This window comes from Gamsiella multidivaricata (assembly GCF_025024155.1).
Source record: "Gamsiella multidivaricata strain RSA 2152 chromosome Unknown BC939scaffold_59, whole genome shotgun sequence".
Taxonomy (NCBI): Eukaryota; Fungi; Mortierellomycota; class Mortierellomycetes; order Mortierellales; family Mortierellaceae; genus Gamsiella; species Gamsiella multidivaricata.
This window is the reverse complement of record NW_026251767.1, coordinates 167,371-189,551: the sequence shown is the minus strand read 5'-3', so window position 1 is coordinate 189,551 and position 22,181 is coordinate 167,371. Positions and strand designations below refer to the sequence as shown.

General features: G+C 49.1%; 9 protein-coding genes across 9 annotated transcripts; 4 read left to right on the top strand and 5 right to left on the bottom strand.

The window, feature by feature from the left end:
- Positions 1-258: 258 nt before the first annotated feature.
- On the bottom strand, positions 259-1,263 carry BC939DRAFT_479483 (uncharacterized protein; the record flags this gene model as incomplete). Its single annotated transcript, XM_051558854.1, has 1 exon — positions 259-1,263. One exon carries the CDS (start codon positions 1,261-1,263, stop codon positions 259-261), a length of 1,005 nt encoding a protein of 334 aa, XP_051409502.1.
- Positions 1,264-3,049: 1,786 nt separating this feature from the next.
- Positions 3,050-4,103, top strand: BC939DRAFT_505630 (histidine phosphatase superfamily; the record flags this gene model as incomplete). Its single annotated transcript, XM_051560689.1, has 2 exons — positions 3,050-3,204; positions 3,350-4,103. 2 exons carry the CDS (start codon positions 3,050-3,052, stop codon positions 4,101-4,103), a joined length of 909 nt encoding a protein of 302 aa, XP_051409501.1.
- A 152-nt stretch (positions 4,104-4,255) lies between these two features.
- On the bottom strand, positions 4,256-6,394 carry BC939DRAFT_400254 (N2227-like protein-domain-containing protein; the record flags this gene model as incomplete). The annotated part of the gene is made up of 6 exons (XM_051552531.1): positions 4,256-4,455; positions 4,919-5,032; positions 5,129-5,537; positions 5,650-5,760; positions 5,887-5,986; positions 6,105-6,394. The coding sequence occupies 6 exons, from the start codon at positions 6,392-6,394 to the stop codon at positions 4,256-4,258; spliced, it is 1,224 nt and encodes a 407-aa protein (XP_051409500.1).
- A 457-nt stretch (positions 6,395-6,851) lies between these two features.
- On the bottom strand, positions 6,852-8,784 carry BC939DRAFT_400235 (kinase-like domain-containing protein; the record flags this gene model as incomplete). Its single annotated transcript, XM_051552528.1, has 4 exons — positions 6,852-7,186; positions 7,301-7,617; positions 7,708-8,331; positions 8,489-8,784. The coding sequence occupies 4 exons, from the start codon at positions 8,782-8,784 to the stop codon at positions 6,852-6,854; spliced, it is 1,572 nt and encodes a 523-aa protein (XP_051409499.1).
- Positions 8,785-11,047: 2,263 nt separating this feature from the next.
- Positions 11,048-11,299, top strand: BC939DRAFT_400279 (uncharacterized protein; the record flags this gene model as incomplete). The annotated part of the gene is made up of 1 exon (XM_051552532.1): positions 11,048-11,299. The coding sequence occupies one exon, from the start codon at positions 11,048-11,050 to the stop codon at positions 11,297-11,299; it is 252 nt and encodes an 83-aa protein (XP_051409498.1).
- A 100-nt stretch (positions 11,300-11,399) lies between these two features.
- On the bottom strand, positions 11,400-11,990 carry BC939DRAFT_253914 (uncharacterized protein). Its single transcript, XM_051551020.1, has one exon. It carries the CDS (start codon positions 11,857-11,859, stop codon positions 11,500-11,502), a length of 360 nt encoding a protein of 119 aa, XP_051409497.1. The 5' UTR covers positions 11,860-11,990; the 3' UTR covers positions 11,400-11,499.
- Positions 11,991-12,758: 768 nt separating this feature from the next.
- On the top strand, positions 12,759-14,538 carry BC939DRAFT_479478 (uncharacterized protein; the record flags this gene model as incomplete). Its single annotated transcript, XM_051558853.1, has 8 exons — positions 12,759-13,159; positions 13,326-13,602; positions 13,637-13,711; positions 13,805-13,827; positions 13,920-14,062; positions 14,119-14,191; positions 14,277-14,419; positions 14,507-14,538. 8 exons carry the CDS (start codon positions 12,759-12,761, stop codon positions 14,536-14,538), a joined length of 1,167 nt encoding a protein of 388 aa, XP_051409496.1.
- Positions 14,539-16,693: 2,155 nt separating this feature from the next.
- On the top strand, positions 16,694-18,344 carry BC939DRAFT_253453 (uncharacterized protein). Its single transcript, XM_051551017.1, has 7 exons — positions 16,694-16,907; positions 16,996-17,018; positions 17,180-17,234; positions 17,349-17,397; positions 17,569-17,591; positions 17,780-17,836; positions 18,044-18,344. The coding sequence occupies exons 1-7, from the start codon at positions 16,855-16,857 to the stop codon at positions 18,213-18,215; spliced, it is 432 nt and encodes a 143-aa protein (XP_051409495.1). The 5' UTR covers positions 16,694-16,854; the 3' UTR covers positions 18,216-18,344.
- Positions 18,345-18,718: 374 nt separating this feature from the next.
- Positions 18,719-21,638, bottom strand: BC939DRAFT_253893 (uncharacterized protein). The gene is made up of 2 exons (XM_051551019.1): positions 20,221-21,638; positions 18,719-19,228 (listed from the first exon to the last, which is right to left on the bottom strand). Exons 1-2 carry the CDS (start codon positions 21,408-21,410, stop codon positions 19,204-19,206), a joined length of 1,215 nt encoding a protein of 404 aa, XP_051409494.1. The 5' UTR covers positions 21,411-21,638; the 3' UTR covers positions 18,719-19,203.
- Between the last annotated feature and the right edge of the window lie 543 nt (positions 21,639-22,181).

Genomic DNA, 22,181 nt, shown 5'->3' with positions numbered 1-22,181 from the left:
CACTGCGACCGTTAGTTCACCTGAGCCTCGAGAGCACATCGAACCTGGCTCGCGCTTCCCTTAAAGTGCACGTTGTATTCTGCAGCAGGCAGTTGTGTCAGCATTCAGGACCATTATGGCTGCCGTTTTTTTTTCTCTTGTTTTTATTATTGGGATGCCGTATATCTTCAGTATAGGATATTTACAGGATGTCAACTGGGATATAAGCATGGGCATGGACCAGCACGCCTGTCGTTTATGAACAAAAATAAAGGAGATTTAGTTGACCCAGGTCTCGATCGCCGCAGAACAAGGTTCCGCAATCAAATGCTTGTCTACGAACGACACATGGGCCATTCCCACGTGTGCATTATCCACCAGCTGTGCCTGACTGTCAAGAGCCAGCCTTCGGTCGACATGATCCATCATCATGTCCATCGATGGCAATCCGCTGGCGGTCATGGCTGCCGAAAGCATCGAAGACTCGGACTGATGTGACTGGATCGACATGCTCGAGTCCGCCAAAGGCATCGTCGCTGTTGAGAACACAGAGCCGTTACTGCTGGCCAGACTGGAATTGGTGAGGGATCTTTTAGGGCTCATATACGCAGCGCTTGTTGTTGCCCTGATGTTTCCCATGATATGTTGCATAGTCGACGTTGTATCCACCTCAGCCATATCTGGATCTGCCGGTGCGGTATCAATGTCGGTACCGGAAATGAAGGATCTCGGATTATCCAGATTTGTTGCGTGGAAACTCTCGCTTGGATTGGATGGGCTTGCCTGAGATTTGGAGGTGGCCGCAGGGTCGGAGACGAAATTCAGATAGTTCGGGACATCTTGCCCCAGCTCCTCTGTGCCAAATCGAGATGATGAGTATTCATGTGGGGTATGTCCACCTTCCTTCGGTAGTATTGCTATTGACTTTGATGTGAGCTGCTGCTCCTGAACTGAATCTGACTGAACACTCCTAGACCCCGATGCAGTCGTGGCATTCAAGGGGCGAGACACTGAAGGCAGTTGAGGAGGTGCAACAGAAACGACTGAGACTGTGGTCACTTCCCGGGAATCGAACTGCTGAAAGAACGGGGCGACAGTTGACTGATAGGAGAATCGTTTCCTTCGGCGGTTGGGCATGGAATTGCAACGGATCAAGGATGTGTGTGTATCAATGGAAGAGGAGGTCGGGGATGCTATTTGAGAGTGATGAATCGTGAAGGCCGCCAACATGCTAGGAGGACCAGATAGTCGACGTAGCTTTGTAGATGAGGTCACTGCATCCATGTGTGCTGTTGGCTTGAATGCAACAGAACCAGTCGGGTCGTGTACTATGGCTGGAGGATTGTTGCTGGTGTTACGGCGATGTTGTAGAGCACAGAAAGGTGTGTCAAAGTGCTCAGATTGATGGTGATGATGATGGGTATGATAGGCATGATGGTGAGTATCGTGATGGTGAGCGTACTGGTTATGATGGTGGATGTAATGGCTATAGGAGAGCCTTCTGCCATTGCTGTGCTGGAAACTGGGTGTTATAGGCATGCATGGGACGGATATTGAAGTTTCCTGATTTGATTTGGAGGAGCCATTGGGTCGGTTGAGTACTTTCTGCAGACGCAGGATCTTTGCGGCAGTCCTGAAGTAGGATGCTGCGGGTTTGGATGGATGCGACATGGACGAGGGTGCGATCTACAAGGATGCTGTTGGAATTCAGACCAAGTGTTAAATTAATTAAGAGTGGGGAGGGGGCTGCAGCGTGCAAAGAGCTGAATGGAGAATGTAAGAAAGAAAATGATTGCGGAAGAGGGAGAAGGGAAGGAGGAGGAGAAGAAGAAGAAGAGAAAGAAAGAAAGAGAGGAGACAAACAAAGTAAAGAGAAGTGAACCGTCTTGGTAGCCATTGAGGATTTGTATACCGCATGTAAAGAATGAGTCCCTGGTTGTTTTCAGCTGTTCGGGGAACGAATTATCACTGGCTCTAATTAAACAAACGCTGGTTGCACTTCCTCAGTCAGTAACCGCAATCAATTCCACTAGCCTTGGTTGCCTTGGTTGCTTTGGTTGCCTTGGCCTTGACTAAAATTGTTGGATCTGCTCCGGGTCTCCGAACAAAGCTTTACTTCTATTCGCGAACAAATCCACCCTGGCGAGGCTCTTTACAAGGGGGGGCGGGGGAAAGCAATTTCAAAGGTAGGGCACAATAAACTACCACAGTCCGCACGCCCACTCCAAATACGCAAGATCATCCTCGCACTAAACCCATCATCATGTAAGCCTTGCATATGATTTTATTCACTTTCCCTCGATTTTCTCTCACTTCATCACACCAATAAAGCGGTTCTTGCCCTAACCAGCCCCTCTTGCCATGAAATCGTTGTAATACAAAATACAAAAATCCACCGAAGACTCATCCATTTGACCCTGGTCAGGGGCACCCTGAACTGACTTCACTTGTCTTGTTTAGTCACCGCGTTTGTGTGTGTGGGTGGATGAACCCTAAGTTGAGAGCCCTTCCAAGTCCACCCTGTCGCCAGCTCAACATTTCAGCCGCGCTTGCAGCAGGCGAATAAACAAGGTAAAATGGCAGGCGGACTCCTCTTTATGTATTTTTACCGCATTTGTCAATGTCCTCCCGAGTGGAGTTGCTTTGTCTGTCTACGGGGAAGGAAATATGATAATGGCGTGTAGGTGCAGTAGAACGTGTTTTTTATCTTTGCGCGTTTATCGTCTTTCTAAGCGTTGAAACCCGTTCAGTCCTGCCAGTGCGTGACAAAGAGCAATCGGACGTTCAGGGCGCGCCCCTCCTCAGGAACCAAGCCCCACGGGTTCTCGACCATATGCCCATTTGTCATCTCTCAACGGTCTCATATCCTGTAGGGTCATGACAGGATCAGGACACAGCAAAGCGCATCATCCATAGGACATGGCATGTCCGCTAAAGAATTGCGTCCAACAATGCATAAGAAAAAAAAATACACGTATAAAAAGGAGAAAGCGCCATTGTCTTCTCTTCGCAATTGATGTTCTCACGATCCTCCCTTTTTCCTTCTTTGTTCAGCAAACGACCTTTGGCCATGACGACTCCCTCAACAGTCCACAGCCCGTATCCTCGCGTCTATCTCGTTCGGCACGGAACCACGGAATGGAGTCAGAACGGACGCCATACCGGCTTGACCGACGTCCCGCTCTTGCCCAGTGGAGTCGAGCAAGCCAAACTACTTTCTTCACGGTAAAGAAGCTGATCAGTTCACACCATCGATCGACCTTACAAGGAACGGAAAAAGAAAAGCAAAAAGAAGGGTGTCATGGTAACTGATAATCTCTTTTGGGCTTGCGCTTTTCTTCTCTCTCCCCCTCTCTCTCTCTCTCTGTAGGATATTCGAGAACCGGTATCAGGATATGGTCCACATCGACAACATCTCCCTGGTCCTGGTCTCTCCCCTCCAACGCGCTCAACAGACCTATGAACAACTCCGCTTGGGCGGGCTCGCCAAAGAACGACGCCACGAGGAGGAAACCCACCACGGCCATCCGACTTCGTGCTTTTTGAGGACCCAGGCCCGAACGACGTCGTTGTTGACGGAGTGGGATTATGGCGATTACGAGGGTATGACGACAAAGGAGATCTTGAAGACCCGACCGGACTGGTCACTCTTTGGAGACAATGTGCCGAATGGGGAGACGGTTGAGCAGGTCGCCGCGAGGGCGGATGCCATCATTGAGTTGATTCATAATTATCAGCGCGGCCAGGATTCGCAGGGCAGGGAGACGAGGGTGTTGAAGATGCCGTTTACGGGACAGGAGTTGAACACACAGAAGGATCTGCAGGAGAATATCGCGCGTAAAGAAGAGGAGGAGGAGAAGGGAGAACTGTCAAAGAGCAGCAGGACGGTTGTGAGGATTCCGGAGAACGCGGGATTGAGGGATGTGTTAGTAGTCGCACATGGACATTTCTTGAGGGTGTTTGCGGCGAGATGGTTGAGGATGGATGGGATCCAGGGCAAGAACTTGGTCTTGGATACAGCAAGTGTTTCGGTGCTGGGATATGAGCATACGTTGGAGGAGAGGGTCATCAAGGTCTGGAATCAGGGCAATCATCTCTGGAAGGACAACACTCGCATTGGATAAGTTGCTGCTGTCGCCTCTTTTTCAATCCAGCATTGTTGAGTTTCTGGAACCTCCATCTCCTCTCCTCTCGTTTCCCCTTCTTTTTTTGCAAAATAAAAAACGGCCTCTAGTTCTTTTATTATTTGTCTATGTGCGAACGGGAAACGGACGCTTTAGATCTTGACGGCTGTCCATGTAGCACATTCGTAGACGTACTTCAGCATACCGTGCGGATTCGCCATGTACGTGCTCTTTCTCGTTCCCTGTACCTCAAACTTGAACCCAATCGTCTTGGCCAGCTCAATGACCTCCTCAAGACTCAGCTCGATCGAAATCTCGTGCGCCGTATTTTCGAAATGCCAAAGCAGAGGTCCTACAAGGGAGGGGGTTTCAATTTGAAGGAGTTTCGTTATAGTCAATCATTTAGGGAGAGATCGCAATGTTCGTTCAACGCCGAGTGACCCGCGTCGAGTTTTTTTTTGGTTATTTCTGGACCAAGAGTGGGACTACAGTTTCCGGTCCCTGGACCAAACCCAAATCCTACAATAGCCCGTTTGGCAAGAAAAAAAAAAGGGTCGTGGGCGTTCAATTTGTTCGCCGTGTTGTTTCTTTCTCGCTATTTTTGGTTCATGTCAAGACCCCTCGACTGAATTGAGTATAGAATAAACCTAGGAGCTCTATGCCGATGTCGTTAGACTGTGGGCCTAGGATTTTTTTTTGTGGAACTCCCAGGACGAATGTGCTATGCTGATGCATAAGACCATGCATGTTTGGAAAAACATAAGCAAAGCAACATGCAGCAGCAGCAGCAACGGCAGTGAGGATAGAAGCCTTACCTGCGTTGATCCATATGCCGCCTTTTTTAAGGATCTTGTGGATCGTTTCCAAATAGTTGACGATATTCTTGGCGGTATCGATGAAGAAACACGTAACCACCGCATCCCATTTGCCTAAACAATATAATGAAATTTCACTTGTTAGGGAATCCAATATTTAATGGTTCGCCCACAGAGCGAGTTGACAGTATACAAAAAAAAAGCACTTACCAAAGTTCTCTTCTTCTTGCCCATAGACCTCCAAAAAGTCGCCCGCGACCATGGAAAAATCCGTGCCTCGAGGGATCTCTGTCGGGTCCACATCCGGGATCCATGCCTCCGTCAACACATCCTCTGGCCGGACAATATTCGAGAACGAGTGAATATAGGGATAGATCTTGTACTGGTTCACGCGGGAGGACTTGTTGAGGACGAAATTCGAGGCCAAAAGCATGTAGTATGAGAACTCATTGCCCTGCGCACTAAAGCCTTCGTGGGCGATGTCAAAGGCTAGGCGACCAAGCCCGGAGCCGGGGACGAGGACGTGGATTTGCCCACGTTGGTCAACGGGGACGGAGGCGAATCGAGATTTGAGCTCTTGGATCATGGGCGCGTAGATGGCATCACGCTCGGGTTTGCCCTATGGTTTGTTTGTGGTTTGCGTAGGAAAGAGGGATGAGCAATATATTTTTTAGGGAATCGTCTCGTCTGGTGTACTATAGGCAGCGTGTGACAATTGAGTGGTAACTTACGCCTGTACTCCAATCGCGCACGAACTGCTTGATGGTCCCTTGAACCTTCTCCATATCTTGTTGCCGAATGCGAAGCGCTGCTGCGTTCTTGGCCCTATCACTCATATCCAGCTATCATACATCGTTATAAACGGGGAATGATAACCAGGTTAGGTGCGAAGTTTTTCTCAGCAATGAGTATATTGATGTTGCGCTTTGGCCGTTCGTTACTTTGCCCAGGGGACGATCCTCGTTCACGAAGATCTGCTGGTCTTCGCAGATAATCTTAATGATTTCGTAGTTGGCTTCGATCGCTTCGTCCACCTTCTCCATCCTCTCCAGATATGAAGGCAGCAACCTAAATACGAATAAAACAATGATGGAATCCCATCCAGAGGTTGGTTTAGTTATCATGCCGCATGAAAGAGTGGTTTCAATGACCAAGTATGGAGGACAAGGGCGTAGTGTTCACGTACTTCTGCTGCCGCTCTGGCAGGGAATAGAAATCTGTTCGTCGACGATGGTTCGCATACATGGCGCTGGATTTGTACTGTGAGAAGGCTTTGATGATCTTATGAAAGTGCAGTGTTTCCTCATGTATATCGTCGTCTTCGTAGTGATCCCCATGCTCATGACTATGTTCGTGTCCGTGTCCATGGCCATTATCATGGTCGTGATCATGGCTATGTGAGTGCTCTTGGTGTTGGTGCTGCTGCTGGTGTTGGTGTTGATCGTGGTCGTGGTCATGGGACGATGGTCCTCCCATGGCAAAGTCCTCATCCTGATCGGCTCTCTCGGTGAATTGATTCCGGGTGCTTCTTTGCACAGATAGCTCCTGCCTTATTCCAGGCTGAAGTCCCGAGGGTTGAGGTCCTTGGTTTGCTGGGTTCATTGTTGTGTGCGATCTTTAGTAGGTATGTTACATGCACCTCTGTGATGCTGACTGTGGGAAAGCTTCACGCGCGCCCCCTAACAAGCCACACCAGAAACAGGAGGGTTCAGGGGTTCGCGTTTAGTCGCGTCCAGTCGCGTCGCGAGCTGCTGTAGTCTGTCCACATATTAATACATCTGTGGTAGTCATGAGTAGCGAGAGAAATATCGCTGCTATAGGCACAAGACCTGGTTACTGGTTCTTCATTGTAGACAGCGCTGAATTGAGCTACTACAAGTAGATGTGCTACTCTCTGCGCCAGCCAAACCGCCGATCCAATACTCCACTGTTCTCAAACAGACCATCTCCGCTCGCCGTTGGACGATGGCTGCGTTTGCTCCTCCTCTGGGGTGTAGCGCAGCCATGGATGCTGTGTCATCTTGCCTGCCGTCGCTCGCTGTGCGGGGTCCAGCAGCAGCATTTGCTCTAGGAAACTGGCTAGCATTTCTGCATCCTTGGATGGCATCACGTATTTTTCGCGCAGCACATCCTCCAACCTCCACATCCGCAGCTTCTGAATGTTCCGGAGCTCGCCCTTGCGATTAAACATTTCGTGAGAGTACTTCCCACTCAGGGCCAGTTTCTTGGGGAAGTGGCCCATCAGCTCGATGATCTGAGCCATATGATCTATTGCACGTGGGCGTCAACAGCGAGACTCGTTAGTGCGTGCAGATGCAAACAAGACGCTTGAGGGTTTGACGAACAACATGGGCTGAAGAATAATGCAAAAAAAAATCCTACCATCATTTTTGCTGAAGGAGGGTCCGCTCTGAGGATCAAAAAGGTAATCGCTGGTGATCAGTTCAAAGGTCATGCATGCCACACTCCAGACGTCGGTACTTGTTCCCCATTTGGCCCCCAAAATGACCTCAGGCGATCGGTATTGCCGTGTCTGGATGTCGTTTGTAAAGTGATGGTCCTCCCAACATGCGTTACCCAGATCTGCAATTTTGACAGTTATCTTTTCGGACGTGGTAGATGTGTCCCGATCTGAGGACCTGCCTGCAGGTGCTGTCTTGTCCAAATTGATGCCGCTCATTGTCCTGGTCAAGTTGCATCTATGAGCCCCAACAATGTACAGATACGAATTAGACAAGTGTCTACCACAGTCATCAGGTAGACGCCATGTTCCATTCAAAGACACTTACGATGCTGTATCGACCATGGTGCGGTTACTGTCATGATCCTGATTATCGGTTGGTGTGGAAGCTGAGGAAGAGTCTGCAGTCGCTGAGGATGGTGCGCTGATATGGGAGTTTTCGGCGCATGGGCGCGTTCGATGCGTCAAAGGCTTGCTGCCGATAACTTTGGTGGTGCCCGATCGGCCGCTTGGCAGGTCTCCATTTGCTGTGCAGGTCTCGTCTGCGTCCCGTAAGAGCCCCCGCACGACCTTCTCGACATCCTCGACACAGACCAGGACGTTTTCTGGCTTGAGATCCGTGTGGATGATATTGCATTCCCGATGCATGTAGTCCAGACCCATCAAGACTTGGTATATGATCTGCTGAACCAGGTGTATGGGGATACCCCGATGATGGAAGCGCCTGATGAGACTGAGCAGATTCTCGCCCAGGACCTCAAAGACCATGCAAACGTGCGTGCCGTTCGGTCCATGGTGCATAAAATGGTCGAGCAGCTCCACAACATATTTCCGTCCAGGCGCATCAGAATTGGCGTTGACCACCCTCTCAAGCAGCTTGATCTCGTCTAGGGCGGTCTCTGTGTAGTGTGTAGCAGACTTGACAACCTTGAGGGCCACATGCCGGTTATTACTGCGATGAATGCGAAATGCATGAAAAAATAAACAATGCCGCAAGCATCATGGAATAGAAAAGAAAGAAAAAGAAGAATAAGGCCAGTTAGGCACACAACAAAGATCGAGTTAAGCAGCGGCATCAGTCATGGACTTTTCTTTCATGCAGAACGTACATTGTATCCCTTGCCAGCCATACGGTCGAAAAGTGGCCCCAACCGAGTTTCTGCAGGATTACATAGCGACCTTCATTAAAGGCATCTCCGACGGCAATGTAGTGATAACCGCCCTTCTTGTAGTCCTCCATATCTTCCTCTTCGTCTGTGCAAATCGAATATGCGTCATTGTCGTGCTTCTTATCGTCCTTGTCATGCCTTGTGTCGACTCTGTCGTCCTTTTTCTGGCCCTCTGGGCCATTGCCTTTCTCAGGTACGTCTGTGCATTGTTGGAGATTCAGGCTGACACTGGACATGAGCGTGATATCGATATCGATATCGATCTCGGTCTGCGTCATTATTGCGGATGCCATTTGTGATGAAGTGTGGGAAGGCACGGGTTTTTGCTTGTGGAGCTGAACTGCCGCCGGATAGCTGTTGCGGTTCTTTTTAACAGGCGCAGGCTTGTTCTTGTTGGTTAAACGCTTTGCTGCGACTATTCAAGCGAAAATAAAGACGGGCGGTATGTAGAGTGTGCGCGAAAGCAGACAAAAAGAAAGAGAGAGAGAGAAAGGGAGGTAGAGGGGGAGAGACGACAAAGAAAGCAGGACAGTGGCAAAGAAAAACGAGTGTTCTTTCAGTCAGTATTAACTCCACAGGAGGCGCGATTACTGCTTCCTTTCCTGAGGGACCTCATGGGGAGGTTCATTCAGCGCTGAGGGCAATGACCATCACAGAGGAATAGCAAAGTTGTATTACCTTGACGTTTCTTATCCATGAGGAGAGGAGTGGTATATATCTAGGGGAGGTGTGACCAGCAGGGGCAGAAGGAGAAAGAAAGAGAAAGAGCGGGTATGGGACGAGGTTGGGGTGAGAGTGGGATGTGGCGGGATGGAATGCGGATGGGTGGGAGGTGATGAGGTGAGTTGATGGGAAAGAGGCGAAACGGAGGTTCAGCGCCGAGAAGATATAGAAGCAATCGGAGCCATGGGCCATCTTTCGTCTTCATCGTCTGGGCTTATGCTCCTGCTCAAACCCTCAAAGAGGGAGACCGAATGGAGAGAGTGAAAGAGACGCTATTTCCCCTCACCGTTTAGTTTCCCTTGCGCTCTTTTACTTTGCACTCACACCCATGACCTGTGTTTACAGTACAATTCTTAGTATTCGGTAATTCGGTAAATACGCTTCCAGCGAAAGGGACGAAGAGAAGGAGCGGCGAGGTATGAACACATACACACACAGGATGTTTATCTGCATAATGCGCATCATCCACTACAAACCGCTGATACCAATTGGTCTTTCTTATTTTGCATGTTTCCACCGCACCACGAGGGGATCATCCATAGCGCATGCCGTGTGCCTCGGAGACGCGTTCTCGTTCGAGGGACAAGCGCAGGTGCCTCGTTGCGATTGGACAGAGACCAGATCGACTTTTTCGTGGATACAAACAACATGGAACGACCGATTACATACGCCGACTGCACTGCCCGCGTCGGATCTACTGTCTCTGACCTGCTTGCTGCATTGATCTGGTGGTGTGTAGTGCCATCGTGGTTCGGTAATTGCAATGACCAATCCATTCAGACGCGTCGTCTAATCATCTTGTGGCCTGCTATTTAGATGTTCAAGCATGGACAATTTGCTCCGGAAATTATCACATTGCCTAAGAATGAGGATGACCTTTTAGTTGCTTCTCGATAGCGCCAATCTGTGGAGCCAGCGTAGTCTGAGTTGCTTGCGCAGATGACAAGGATATCGCATTTTATTTTGTGATGAATCGCCAGAATGTTCAAGTATCTGTTTAAAATATGTATGGACCACTTTTGTTTTCACCAGAGATCAGTTGCTTATGCTCCTCTACGATTATTATCGTGGACATTGTAAAGTGTCTGACTTGGTGAAAGTCGAGAACAAAAAAAAAAAAAAGGAACGATCGCTCATCTTACGGTATAAATAGTCTTTAAACTGACAAGAGTGAACTTCCCGCCATTTCTACAAACGAATAAAACTGTAAGCGATCTTTATAGTTTTATTGCGCTCAGATATAGACTGGGAAATCACAGCTCATTAGGCACCTTGTGCAGGCTTAATCTAATTCTCTATCGACTGTCATACCCGCGACGCTTCTCGGATATGGTTACTGTCTCCGGTCGGATGGAAGGAATCTCATCAACCATGTTCCGTGTTGTTTCCCGTTATATCTATCAACACTGGAAGCATCTGCTTCTTTTCGACCATGCCCGACTAACGCCTGTGTATCTGGAGCGTTTTGCACAGGTAGTACACACCAAGAACACTTCCCTTGCCAACTGCTGGGGATTTGTCGACGGCACCCACATGGAGGTATGCCATCCAGAGGAGAACCAAGACTTTCCCTATAGCGGCCACAAGAAGCAGCACTCCCTCAAGTATCAAGGCATCATGGCCTCTGATGGGATTATTGCGCAGTTGAGTGGACCTTTCCTAAGTCGGCAACATGACTCGGCGATGCTGCTAGATTCAAGACTCCTGAATTACCTGCGCCAGCATTCCATTGACCCTGCCAGCAATACAATGATCATCTACGGTGATGAAGGATAAATGCGTACTATCAGCCTCCTCGGCCCTTTCCGTGGTCGCAAGATTACAGACGAGCAAGACGCTTTCAATGGAGGAATAAGAAATGGACGACTTCGTGTGGAGTGGGCATTTGCCTATCTTACCAACAACTGGTCCCATGTCCGCATCCCCCACAATATGCGAGCAGGACTGTCTATTGTGGGAGTGTATTATCCTCTGTGCGTCTTGTTTTCCAACATACAGATCTGTGTTGGCCGTGGCTCCTCTATCTAGGGATTTTATGCTATGGGTCCACCAACCTTGGAGGAGTACCTTGCTACACGTGAGCAGTGGAACCAGAGCCGGGTGGTGACGGTTGCACCATACACATTTCATGACGACCGAGAGGACATGCAGCAGGGCGGTCGAGGAGAGTAGTCCATAGCCTGCAGTCTCAATGATATATAGCAGATCTGTATTTGATAAGACTTGCCTCATTGCATAGTGGGTGGTTGAAGCTGGAAATAGTTATCACCATTATTAGTCCTGAACAAGGGTGTTGTATACTTTGTACGAAGCACATCCTCATGCAAATCCTCGAGCTTCCTCTTTGTTGATCGTAGATCATCTTTGAGTTCGTCCATGTCCTTATGTACTTGCTGGGCTCTACACTCCATGTTTTGCTGAGGCTGCATCATGGCCGATACCATCCATTCTGTTCGGTCGGAGAGTTCGGCCAAAGTTCTTTTTGTATCCGCGTAGTTTCCACTCGCCTCTGTAATGCGGACACGTCGCTTGATAATCCGGCGTACATCCCATCGATCCTCTTGACGTTGCTTGATAGTCCTATACATGTCTTATTGATCAGCCTGACCTCGCCCATCAGTCTGTGTGTGTGTTGACTAGTAATGGTCAAAGCTGACTCCAAAATGGCGCGCGTATCCATATATTGGGTGGTGAACTTATTGTAGTGTTGCCGGTGAGCAGGAGTCCCTCTAGCTGATCGCGGCTGTGCAGCAGGCCTGCGTGTAGATGTTGGGGATCCGCTGATTGAGGAAGAGTCCGTGTTGTTTGTTTCCTGATCTGCGTTGGCTTGGAGGGGGGGGTTGTTGTAGAAATGGTGATGGCGATAGAGATGGTATGCTTGACAATGACGGACCAGTGGACAGTTGTAGAGGTATCGTGCTGGACGATGGTCCTGAAAGAGGTGTTGGTGCTGGAACAAACTCTGCGCTGTGTACTGCCGAGGTTTTGCCACGAAGGGGTGCGATAGATTACTGAAGCTGTAGCCGCTGCCTGGTTTGCATTGCTTCCTGGAGGCGTTTTTCCCGCTCTGTCCAGGTTTTTGAAAGCGACATTGAAAATGTTAATTTAGAAAACTCCAACCGATAATGTCACCAAAAGTCCAATACACTCTTGCCGCATTCAGAAAAGCCAGCCCTCTCGACCTTGGCCCAGTCGCTTTCGCTCAGTGGGCCCGCGGCCTTGCGAATAAATCGGACCTGCATACCAAGTGCCTTGCGATTGCTATAAAGGCGGCTTCGTCTGAGGATTTGGAGGTGAAGGCAATTGGAAAGCGGATGCAAGAACTGTGGGTGAATGAACAGGCTGCGTTGAAGGACTACTGGAAGGAGCAGGAGCCTCTAAGGAAGCTGCGGGTACATTCGTAACTGTTGTTTCAGTTGTCAGTTTAGGCATCTTTCAGGTAACAACTTGCCTTTGTTTCTCTTGCTTTCATCAGATCAGAAACATCATGTCAGCCGCTAAAGACTCGCCCAAGCTGCAAAAGGCAGTCGACCGCCATCAGCTCCATCGGGCGCTCGTGGAACTCAAGCAGGTGCAGAGCTACTGTCAGCAACAGCAGGGGCAGCAGCAGCAGCAGAAGGAGAATGAGGTTTTCTATGCTGTCGGTATCCTCAGCCCCTCAGATCCAAGTGACGATGACTATTCCCACAAGTCCAGCACCAGAACGTCATTCGGGTCGATTATCCTTCAAGAAGGAAAGAGCAATATCCATGGACCAGGCGAGCCATCAAGTAGGCTGATCGGTGACTTTTGGTTTAGCAAAGGCGTGAACGTATCAGACAGATTGATGAGTGCACGCCGCGCAAACATGTCCCAGCAGAACATCAGGCATGAGACCGACGACCTTTTGTAAGTTCATGACACCCCTTTGAAAGTCGCTGAGCATGTTTTATGGGTTTGATAGTTGTGTACTCGTCTTTGACGGCGGTAACACCTTTGCTCTTCCCCTAGGACGCTGAATTTCATCTTCACGAGGGCGTTCATCGAGCATTGTTTTGAACGAAATCGCGGCTAGACTTGTCCAGATCTATGTACCAGAAGCGCCACGTCAGGAAGTCAACCTCTTTGTCAAGTTCGCGCTCGCTGCAGCTTCGAAAGAATACCTTGACTTCAAGGCGACGTTGGGAAGAACAAGCCTGGAGTTGAGTGACCTGGTGGGAGACATCCTGGCCGCATACACCGCTACCAATGCTCCGTGGCAGGATCGAACAGGACTGGCACGAATTGAGGATACTTACATCAAGCAGTCGGTCATGCCAATAATTGACGCCGTTTTCAGTTCTTTGGGCCTAGTATAGTGGGACATCTAGTCGCGACTGTACGTAGAAATCGTTGAAGCTCAAACCCTTTAAACTAGAGGTCATATTGACGAACGGCGAACATTGGTTTGTAGAGGGATGGGTAATACGCACTTTAATGGTCTAAACTTCGATTCAGCGATTGTATTTGAAAATGAATAGGCATTTCTAGTCAAAGGTCTTATGTCGCGACTAGATGTCTCGCACTGAACAGCATTGGTAAGACTACCCTTCATGCACATTTTTTTTGACTATCTGCAATACCTTGTCCGCGTCCATGTATACTCAACTCTCTCTTTATTTTATCCTAGGCAACGCGGCCAACTGCCAGTCCCAAACGGCTACGAGAAAGTGCTACAATCTGACTTCTTTGCCAAGGCCGGCCAGCTGTGCTTTGCCATCATGGAGGTTAAGAAGCCAAAGACGACCAAGGAAGATGCCGAGGATGATACCCGTAAATTGCCTTGCATGATGATTGCACTTAACATGCTCATTCACGCAAACGTACAGGACGTGACAGTAGTCGGGTTTCTCGTGAACAGTATGCTTCAGAACAAGTGCAAGGCAGTGTGAAGCGTATTATGTACCTTCCCACCCTCCCATGATGTGATGGCAAGAGTACTAATACCCCTCGCTATTCACACATAACACACATCTACCTTTTCTAGACAACGTTTGCGAGGTCTTCATCATGAACCTGGAGCACGAGGCCATCTACGTCCCAAAGAGCCTTGGACGGTTCAAGTTACCACACGACCGACTCGACGTTACCGTGCTGCTGCCGGCCCTGGGCCCCTTGACCGTAGCCAAAGTAGGTGTCTCTTCATGCATTCTTTCGCGTATCTGTCGCATATGCTTTCTAGCCTCGTGTTTAATCTTTGCGAACTATTCTCTGTAGAACACCGCATCAAGCACGGTCAGACCGATTAAAAGGCGTTCGCGTCTCGGAACGGGAAAATACAGCCCACTCACCCGCCCCTTGTACTTCATCTTTAGCAGCAATGTCCCCTCGATCGTGTCGAGTTCAAGACTGGCTTGCGAACCTATTTGTATGTACACCATCCATGATTGTCCAATAAATCACGCCGAAGTCAGATTGGCACTTTTTTGATTTCATTGCTAGCAAGAATACGGAAAAAAAAATGTACCATGAAGCTTACCCATTTGATCAAGTGGCTCAAGATATTGCACTCGACTACGGCCTTACAATGGAACCGCTTCTTGTTCCGGATGACCTTGATCGCCCATACCCTCCTCCTTCCCTCCCCCCCACAACATGTAGTAATAGTAAAAGAGAGAGAAAAGAGTGCATTAATAAACTGTGTAATATCCATGTTATGGCATTGTTCGAGTCTCCATTCATTTTGCCCCTGTCCGCAATCAATCCCAATCGACGAACCGCAGCTACACTCCCACACAAGCATGAGAGGGATTGGGCTAGCCTCAGCTATTGTTTGATTGCAAAGTGGCATAGAGTAAAAATGGGTTCTAAAAGCACGAGCCAGCTGCAAACAATCCTAATCAACGGGCCACAGCCACACTCCCTCACGAGCATGGGAGGGAGTAGGCTAACCTCAGCTATTGTTTGATTACAATGGAACGATTACAAAAAAACTCCACGTCCTCGCAACAATCCCAATCGCTAACCTCAGCTAAACTCCTCGGCAGTCAAGGAGGGATTGGGAGTGCTGATGGAAGGGAGAAAATAACCGCTGCATCCTCGCAATGACTCCCAATCGCTAACCGCAGCTAAACTCCTCGACAGTCGAGGAGGGATTGGGGGCACTGTGGTCGGATACAAGGGCAGAACTGTGCTCAGCTGCAAGGGAAAGACTTGCCTTGCTCGGTTTTGCTTTGTCGCAGATTTGTGGGTTCATGAGATGTCAGGATGGAGAAAGCGCGAGAATTACATACGAAAGGAGAGATTCAATTCAATCCAATTAAAGTTTTAAGCCGCGTTTTCATAAGAGAATGCGGCCTAAAAACCAGTTTCGACTGTACAAGGTGCCTATCCACGGATGGGCGCCATACTTGAGATATTGTGCCGTCAGCTGTGATGTCGTCTATACGTCTTCCGATCCTTGGCTTCCTGCGATCCACTGCCTGTGTTGGAGTACCTGGCTATATAGCGGTGCTCGCCGGACAAGGAGGTTGCTCGCTTTGTGATATCAAGGAACAAAATCCTGCCAGAATGATCAATTCCTACATAGATTGCATCTTGATGTTGATCGCCGACTTCAGCCTGCATAGCACGTTTGTTTAAAAGGCCTCTCTTTATGTCAGGATCTATTCGTGAAGTCCGCGCTTTGGCGCAGTTTCAGCCCTCCCCTAGTTGACGACCTATCCAGCAACTTGCAGCAATAGCGGATATGACCTTCCTTGAATTTTTCGATTGCTTACTGCTCCTTATCCTCCTCTTTAGTGTCTTACTCGTGGTGATCCTGATTGTTATAACCTGATAGACGCTACTGTAGGTTTCTACAGAGGAGAAGGAGAAGAAGGCATCGCGTGAGATGATGGAAACACATAGTCGGCCTAGAACCTACAGCAACAGTCGCTTCTCGCCAATCCAGAACTACTTAAAGAGCAAATCTTTGTTGGGCAATGTCAATTGGCAGTTCATCATCAAGTGTATACAAAACTCTCTTGCGGATCTTGAGCATCTTTGGTTGTTCCGTTTGATGATCAAACAGTATCTTGGAGTGGACTTCTAGCGTGTCAATGCGTAGTAACTAACCGAGTGGATCATCTGTTGCAAGATGTTTCGAATGATACGATACGATACGATACATATGAAGGGCAGCAGGCACGTAAGGGGCCCATGGTATGACTTGCAAATGAATGAAGCATGGGAACGTGGGAAAGCAAGAAGTCTGCGGAGCGATGTCAAGGTCGAGACGCGCCATCGCCGACGCGTGAACATCAGCGGTTTTCGTGTAGCGCTGGACTGGTGTGTGCAGTCGCCATAAGACACTGACTAAACATTTTCTTTTTTGGTCTTGTTTCAGAAGACAGCCCTGGCGGTATTAAAATCCAAAATGCCGCAGAACGCGGATCAAAGCGACTGCCGGAAGGACCGGCCGCTTCCAGAGGATGTTCCCGTCGGTGTGGAATATGACATCGTTCTTCAGCTGTATCTCTTAACATTGTTCTCTTGACTCATTAACATTCTCTCATTCCCTTCCCTTTCTCATTCTCATTCTCATTCGACATTCAACTACCACCACCACCCCTCGTTCCGCCAAGATGTCACTTATCGACGAATTCCGCTCTGGAAACTTCTCCCTCTACGGCCAATGGTACTGTAAATGAACTTTTTGAGGGTTTGTGTCACGTCAAGGTTGATTAACCCAGTGCTCCTTCTCTTATTGCTATTGATGCTTATAGGTGTGGTCTGATCTCTATTATCGGTATGTGCAGCAGTAATACGGATGTGGTAGCAAAATGGACCGCAAGTGAACAAAGGATGGAGGAAGGCATTTATGCCAAACTCACAACACAATTCACTGGATACTAAAAAAAAAAAACCACTGCACCGACTCTTTCGCGCGGGAAAAAAAACAAACGCTAGCCTTGATCATCTTTGGCATCATCAACTTCTCGCTTGGATGGTCCCTCATGGGATGGTAAGAACTTACAGGACGCCGTTCTCTCCGTTGTGTGCGCGGTATCGTAGATTTTGGCTAACCAAATTCCGGCTCTTGGGGCTTTTTCTTTGTTGTGTTGGATCTTGTGGATAGGATCATCGCTTTCTTGTTGGTCTTTATTGAGATCCCTCTTTGCATGAAGGTAAGGAGATCAACTTCACTAGTGCCCTCCAAAAAAAATAAGAGGAAAGATAAAATTTGGGCTTTTTTTTACTTCCAAGGCTGTTACGATGTGTTCCTGAACTGACATCCTCATCCGTGTGTTTTTCCGTCTTTTTTTTTTTTTTTTTTTTTTTTTTTTTTTTCGTGGTAGTGCTGTCCCACAAGCGTTAACTTGTACGTATTTGTCAAAAGCCGACTGCACATGAAGAGGATTGAATCGACGACATGATATTTGAAGGACATGTAATGCGTACTCAAGACAAGGCAAGACAAGGCAAGACAAGGCAAAAGCGTAACCATATCGACTCACAATTCCTCGACTGTCTTCATATCCCTTCCTCTCCCCCCCTCTCTATCTTTAGCGACAGCTACATGTCAAAGTTCCAAAACTCCTACCTCCGCACCGCAGCCTACCTCGTGTAAGTGATGTCAGTAAACGCCTAGGGGGGATCGGATCAACTTATACGCGGTCTCTTGGAGTGGAAATCTATATATGACGCCGCCAAAAAAAAAAAAAAAAAAAAATCCCCCTTATATTTGGTGGCAAAGACATAAATCCGGGGCTGTGCGCTCACACACACACTTTTTTTTTTTTTTTTTTTTTTTAATTTACCGTCCGTTAATAGGTTCGCGGTTTTGATGTGGGTTGCCGTTGGTGTGGGCCATAGAACCGTCCAGGTCGTCTCGGCTCTGTTCTTGACGTTCGCAGCCATCGCCTACGGAATTGCTGCCATCCGCGGTCAAACCCCGGCCTCCAGTACCGTCACCGGAGGCACTGGTGTTTCGACCATTGTATAAATTCATCAACATACTCATGCCCACGACAAGGTCGACTACATTACTGCTCAACTGTTTACCTCATGTTACTAGCTAGAATCCTTCCCTCCTTTCCTCCCCCCCTCCTCCTCCCCCCTTTCGTGTTCCCTCCTCCTTCATCGCAGAGCATACTCTTTCTTTCCATTCACTAATAAATTCATCGCCATGATCAACGCGCTGTATCCATAAGATTCGGCGGGTTTATTTACAATTATGGTCATTCATTCCCTTTTTTTTTTCTTAGTAGCGCAGTGACACCGCTGGTAACCTTTCGTGCCTTGCGACTCTTACATTAGGCGGACTCTCTGATCGTCGATTCATTGCTGGTTCACGGGCATGTCTCCGCCATCGAGGGTCCATTGTCTCCGGATCTTCGACCTCAGCGCTCAAATCGATCAGTGGAGTGTTCGTCGCCTCCGTCAACTCCTTTTTCATCATTTCGTCGTACAGATCTAAAGGTGGTTCAGATGGTTTGACTGTGCTAGTGTCGAATGCTTCGCCAGACCAATGGGTATTTTGGATTGAGGACAATGGCTTCGATCCTGAAGACCCCATGGGGCGGAACGGTGATGATGCTATTGTAGTTTGTGGTGGCGGAGATGAACTAAGGTTCAGGAGATCGCGGTCGATTTCCTCCCAGCTTTGACGTCCCAAATCATGTCCCTGGGCCTTTTCCTGTTGTTGCAGCTGTAGTTCTCGTTCTCGCTCTCGTTCCCGACTAGAGTCGTCAATGAAGGCGCGGTCACCGTTTTTTTCAAACTGGAGTCCCATCTCGAAATCCTTGATCATCTCTAGGTTCTCCATTTCCTCACGCTTCATAGCCAGATCGTCCCAGACGGCCAGCAGACATTTTCGACGGTCTTCTTCGCCACCATCACCACCGAGGAGATTTTTGAAGAGAACGGAACCAATTTGCAGAGTCGGACAAAAAATCAGTCCGAGGTTCGAGATGTTCATCTTTGTGTAGTTTTCATAATCGGCAAGGTTGGAGAGATGTTGACATAGTGTCGCAAGAAGGATATAGTTCTCCAGTGGCAATAGACGAAGCGCGTCTTTAAGCTTCTGTGCTGGCTGCTGGTCCGATTCTGAAAAGTCGATGCTGCTGAATGTGGGCATGATATCGAAGGGTATGATCGGCGATGGCACTACAATATAAGACGATAAGAGCGAGCATTAGTAATTGTGGTAATCAAGCTGACGTACAAACAACCATTGAGGCTTCACCCAACTTACATTCGCGGAGGTAAAGTTTCAGCAGGGTAGCGACATCGTGTGGGTTCTGTGGTTCGTTGCCCTTTTGTAAAAAGTCATAATCGTCGCCTATAGTAGTAATAATGGTAGTTTGATAAATCGATAAGTAAAGGAATGGGTTCCTATTTCCATGAACATCTCTCTAACTTTTCCTTACCGCCGTCAAAGATGGTCTTGAGTCGATTCACGTTTGTGGTGCTCCCTGACACTCGATAGAGTCCGATCTCTTCCACTCCCATGATATCCAGATACTCTATGCATCGTGTGACAATGGCCGGCACTCCAGTAGATGCGGATATCTTCGAGACCCTGACAGCTTCCTCCAAAGACAGACCAAAAATAACGGCACTGGCACCAGGTCGTGAATGGTAAGGCGCTCCATCGTTCATTCCATCGCCTAGATAATAGCAGTATATGATTGGCAAAAGATACCAGAACCGGACTTAGTGACTCCAACATGTGGATGTTAATGTGCTCACCAAAGATTTCTAGAATTCTTAGCGCGTGCATACCTCGTCGTTTCCAGCGATCGGCAATGCCTCCTGCAATGCCGCCCATCCCACCGCGATCTTCCCACGCCTTTTTAGCGATCCCGCCCCACTCGGCGCCCCGAGCCCTCCAGAGCGAACTTTTTTCTTGCACAACTTCTGCTAAATCGGCCCTCTTTTCCGCATAGTTGATCTGTTTCATGCGCTCGGTCTGTCCCTGTGCCAACACCTGGATCTTGTGTAGAGATGCTGCCAATCGCTCTGCCGCCACTACCCCTGACGATCCATCGTCTGCGTCATCGTCATATGAGCCATTCCTTCTAAATGTGGGTGATGGAAAGGTGGGCGACACCAAGGCACCAGCATATCCCCTGCTGTCAGCAAACCCGAATCCTGTACTGTCGTCTAATGAAGACGTATTTGCAGCATGATTCATCGCTGTATAGGGAATCGCTACCGCCAGAGACGTGGCAGCCTTGGCATCCGATGTAGATCGCAAGCGAGAACGCGCACCGATCAACGTAGGATTCGTTCCTGCAGCAGAATCGCTGGTCTTCTCTGGCGTCAAGGGTGTTGTCTTTGCTCCGATATTTGGATGCGACATGGACATGGACGGAGGTGGGGACGACGATGGTACAGTCCGCATCTGGCTCTTAAACCGCTGCTGTAGCGATTCCGAGTCGGCCGGGATCAAACATCCATCGGTAGGATGCTCAGCAGACCTGGGCTTCTTTGCAGGTGGTAGCACAGGTTGGGTTGGTGACGCGAGAACAGAGTTCGAGGGCGTTTTCGGCTTTGTTGTTTCCTGCGACTGCATGACGTTGGGTATCGAATTAGGGGTTGCAGGGGGCGATGAAGACATTGCTGCTGTCGCTGGTGCGGTCGTGGCGCGTGTAGAGGCTTCGACCTTGGGTTGAAGAGGGATGGATTGGAGGCTCAATGGCTTCGCCTTGGGCTGAGGTGCGAGGGAAATCCTCTTTGGTTTTGGTGGCGGCATTGGTGCGGATGAGGCGCGTTGGATAGCATCACGGGGAGCTTTGCTGGCTACAGCACCCTTGATCCCATCCACTGACCCTTGATTGGTTGACAGGGATAGAGGCGCTGTGGTCTTGGAGGGAATCCCGGGTTCTGGAAGAGGCAGGAGTTTTTTTTTCCTGGCTGCTATGAGGTCTTGTTTTTCTTCTCTTGCAGTTTCGACCAGACTGGGGCCCTTTCCGGGTTCTGCAGGAGCAAGTGGGGCTGGGTTGGGTGCTGAGACCGGTATCCTGGGGGCAGGTCGGGACAGGGGGATGGGGGTCTTTGAGAGGGCAGGGGGTTGAGTGATGATCATCGCTGTTGTTCCAGGGGAAGTTGATTTCGAAGGACTGGTGGTGGTAGTGGTGGCGGCACGAATCCGCGTTGGTTTGGGAGGGGGTTCTTTGACCTCGGCCAGGGCCATTACAAGTACAGTTTATGTGTTATGGGTATGAGAGTTAATAGGAGAGGGGGAGGGATGTCGGCTGAAAGGGTCACGAACGAAATGAGCGTGTGTGCGATCGCCGCTGTTGTTGCTGGTCCAGGGGGTCACTCTCCAGCAAGCAGAGAAAGCAGTCGGGCGGAGTGAGTGGGTGAGTGAGTGAGTGAGCACTATTCTACACTATACTGTTGTGGGTGGGCACGGACTGACAACACATCATGACCCTCTTCTCCGCCATAGAAAAGATGCGCACGCCGCAAGGCATGCTGTGGACTGTGGCGTGCACAGTATGCTATTTCCATGGGCTACTCTAACAGGGGGAAAGACATGCTTAAGTGGCCATCAGTCGCTCTTCGTTGGTATCCATCCACTTATCGATCGCTGACTTTCTCACGGGTGTACCATCGGCCAATGCAGGTTATGTCAGCGACCAACAGGTCTAGTAGAAAACTCCCTCCCTTTCTTTAACATCACCTTGAGTCTTGACCCTACGTATCCCTAGCCGATACGTCATCCTATGTTCAATGGTTAACCGATCTTGCACATCTGCTAAGAGGAGGCGTGGCACATAATGAGACCCCAGAGAGGGGCGCAGCAGCAATCTAGGGTCGCGTAGACAAGGCAGCATCCTTCGTCCTTGCCTGTCCTCTATTCTTTACGCTTGATTGGATAGATTAAATCAGAGCGGCGATTGATGCAGACAGCTTTCCTTCCACCTAAACCCACAAGCAGAAACCAATGGAGGAAGAGGAG

What these genes read in the sequence shown, in the direction of transcription:
- BC939DRAFT_253893 (XM_051551019.1), bottom strand. Translation starts at nt 21,410, where the DNA reads ATGGCCCTGGCCGAGGTCAAAGAACCCCCTCCCAAACCAACGCGGATT. An exon ending in GCGGCAGAGCGATTGGCAGC is followed by an intron (nt 19,229 to 20,220) that starts ATCTCTACACAA and finishes CACTATGTCAAC; the next exon opens with ATCTCTCCAACCTTGCCGAT.
- BC939DRAFT_253453 (XM_051551017.1), top strand. Translation starts at nt 16,855, where the DNA reads ATGTCACTTATCGACGAATTCCGCTCTGGAAACTTCTCCCTCTACGGC. An exon ending in TTCTCCCTCTACGGCCAATG is followed by an intron (nt 16,908 to 16,995) that starts GTACTGTAAATG and finishes TGATGCTTATAG; the next exon opens with GTGTGGTCTGATCTCTATTA. An exon ending in CGCACCGCAGCCTACCTCGT is followed by an intron (nt 17,837 to 18,043) that starts GTAAGTGATGTC and finishes GTCCGTTAATAG; the next exon opens with GTTCGCGGTTTTGATGTGGG.
- BC939DRAFT_253914 (XM_051551020.1), bottom strand. Translation starts at nt 11,859, where the DNA reads ATGTATAGGACTATCAAGCAACGTCAAGAGGATCGATGGGATGTACGC.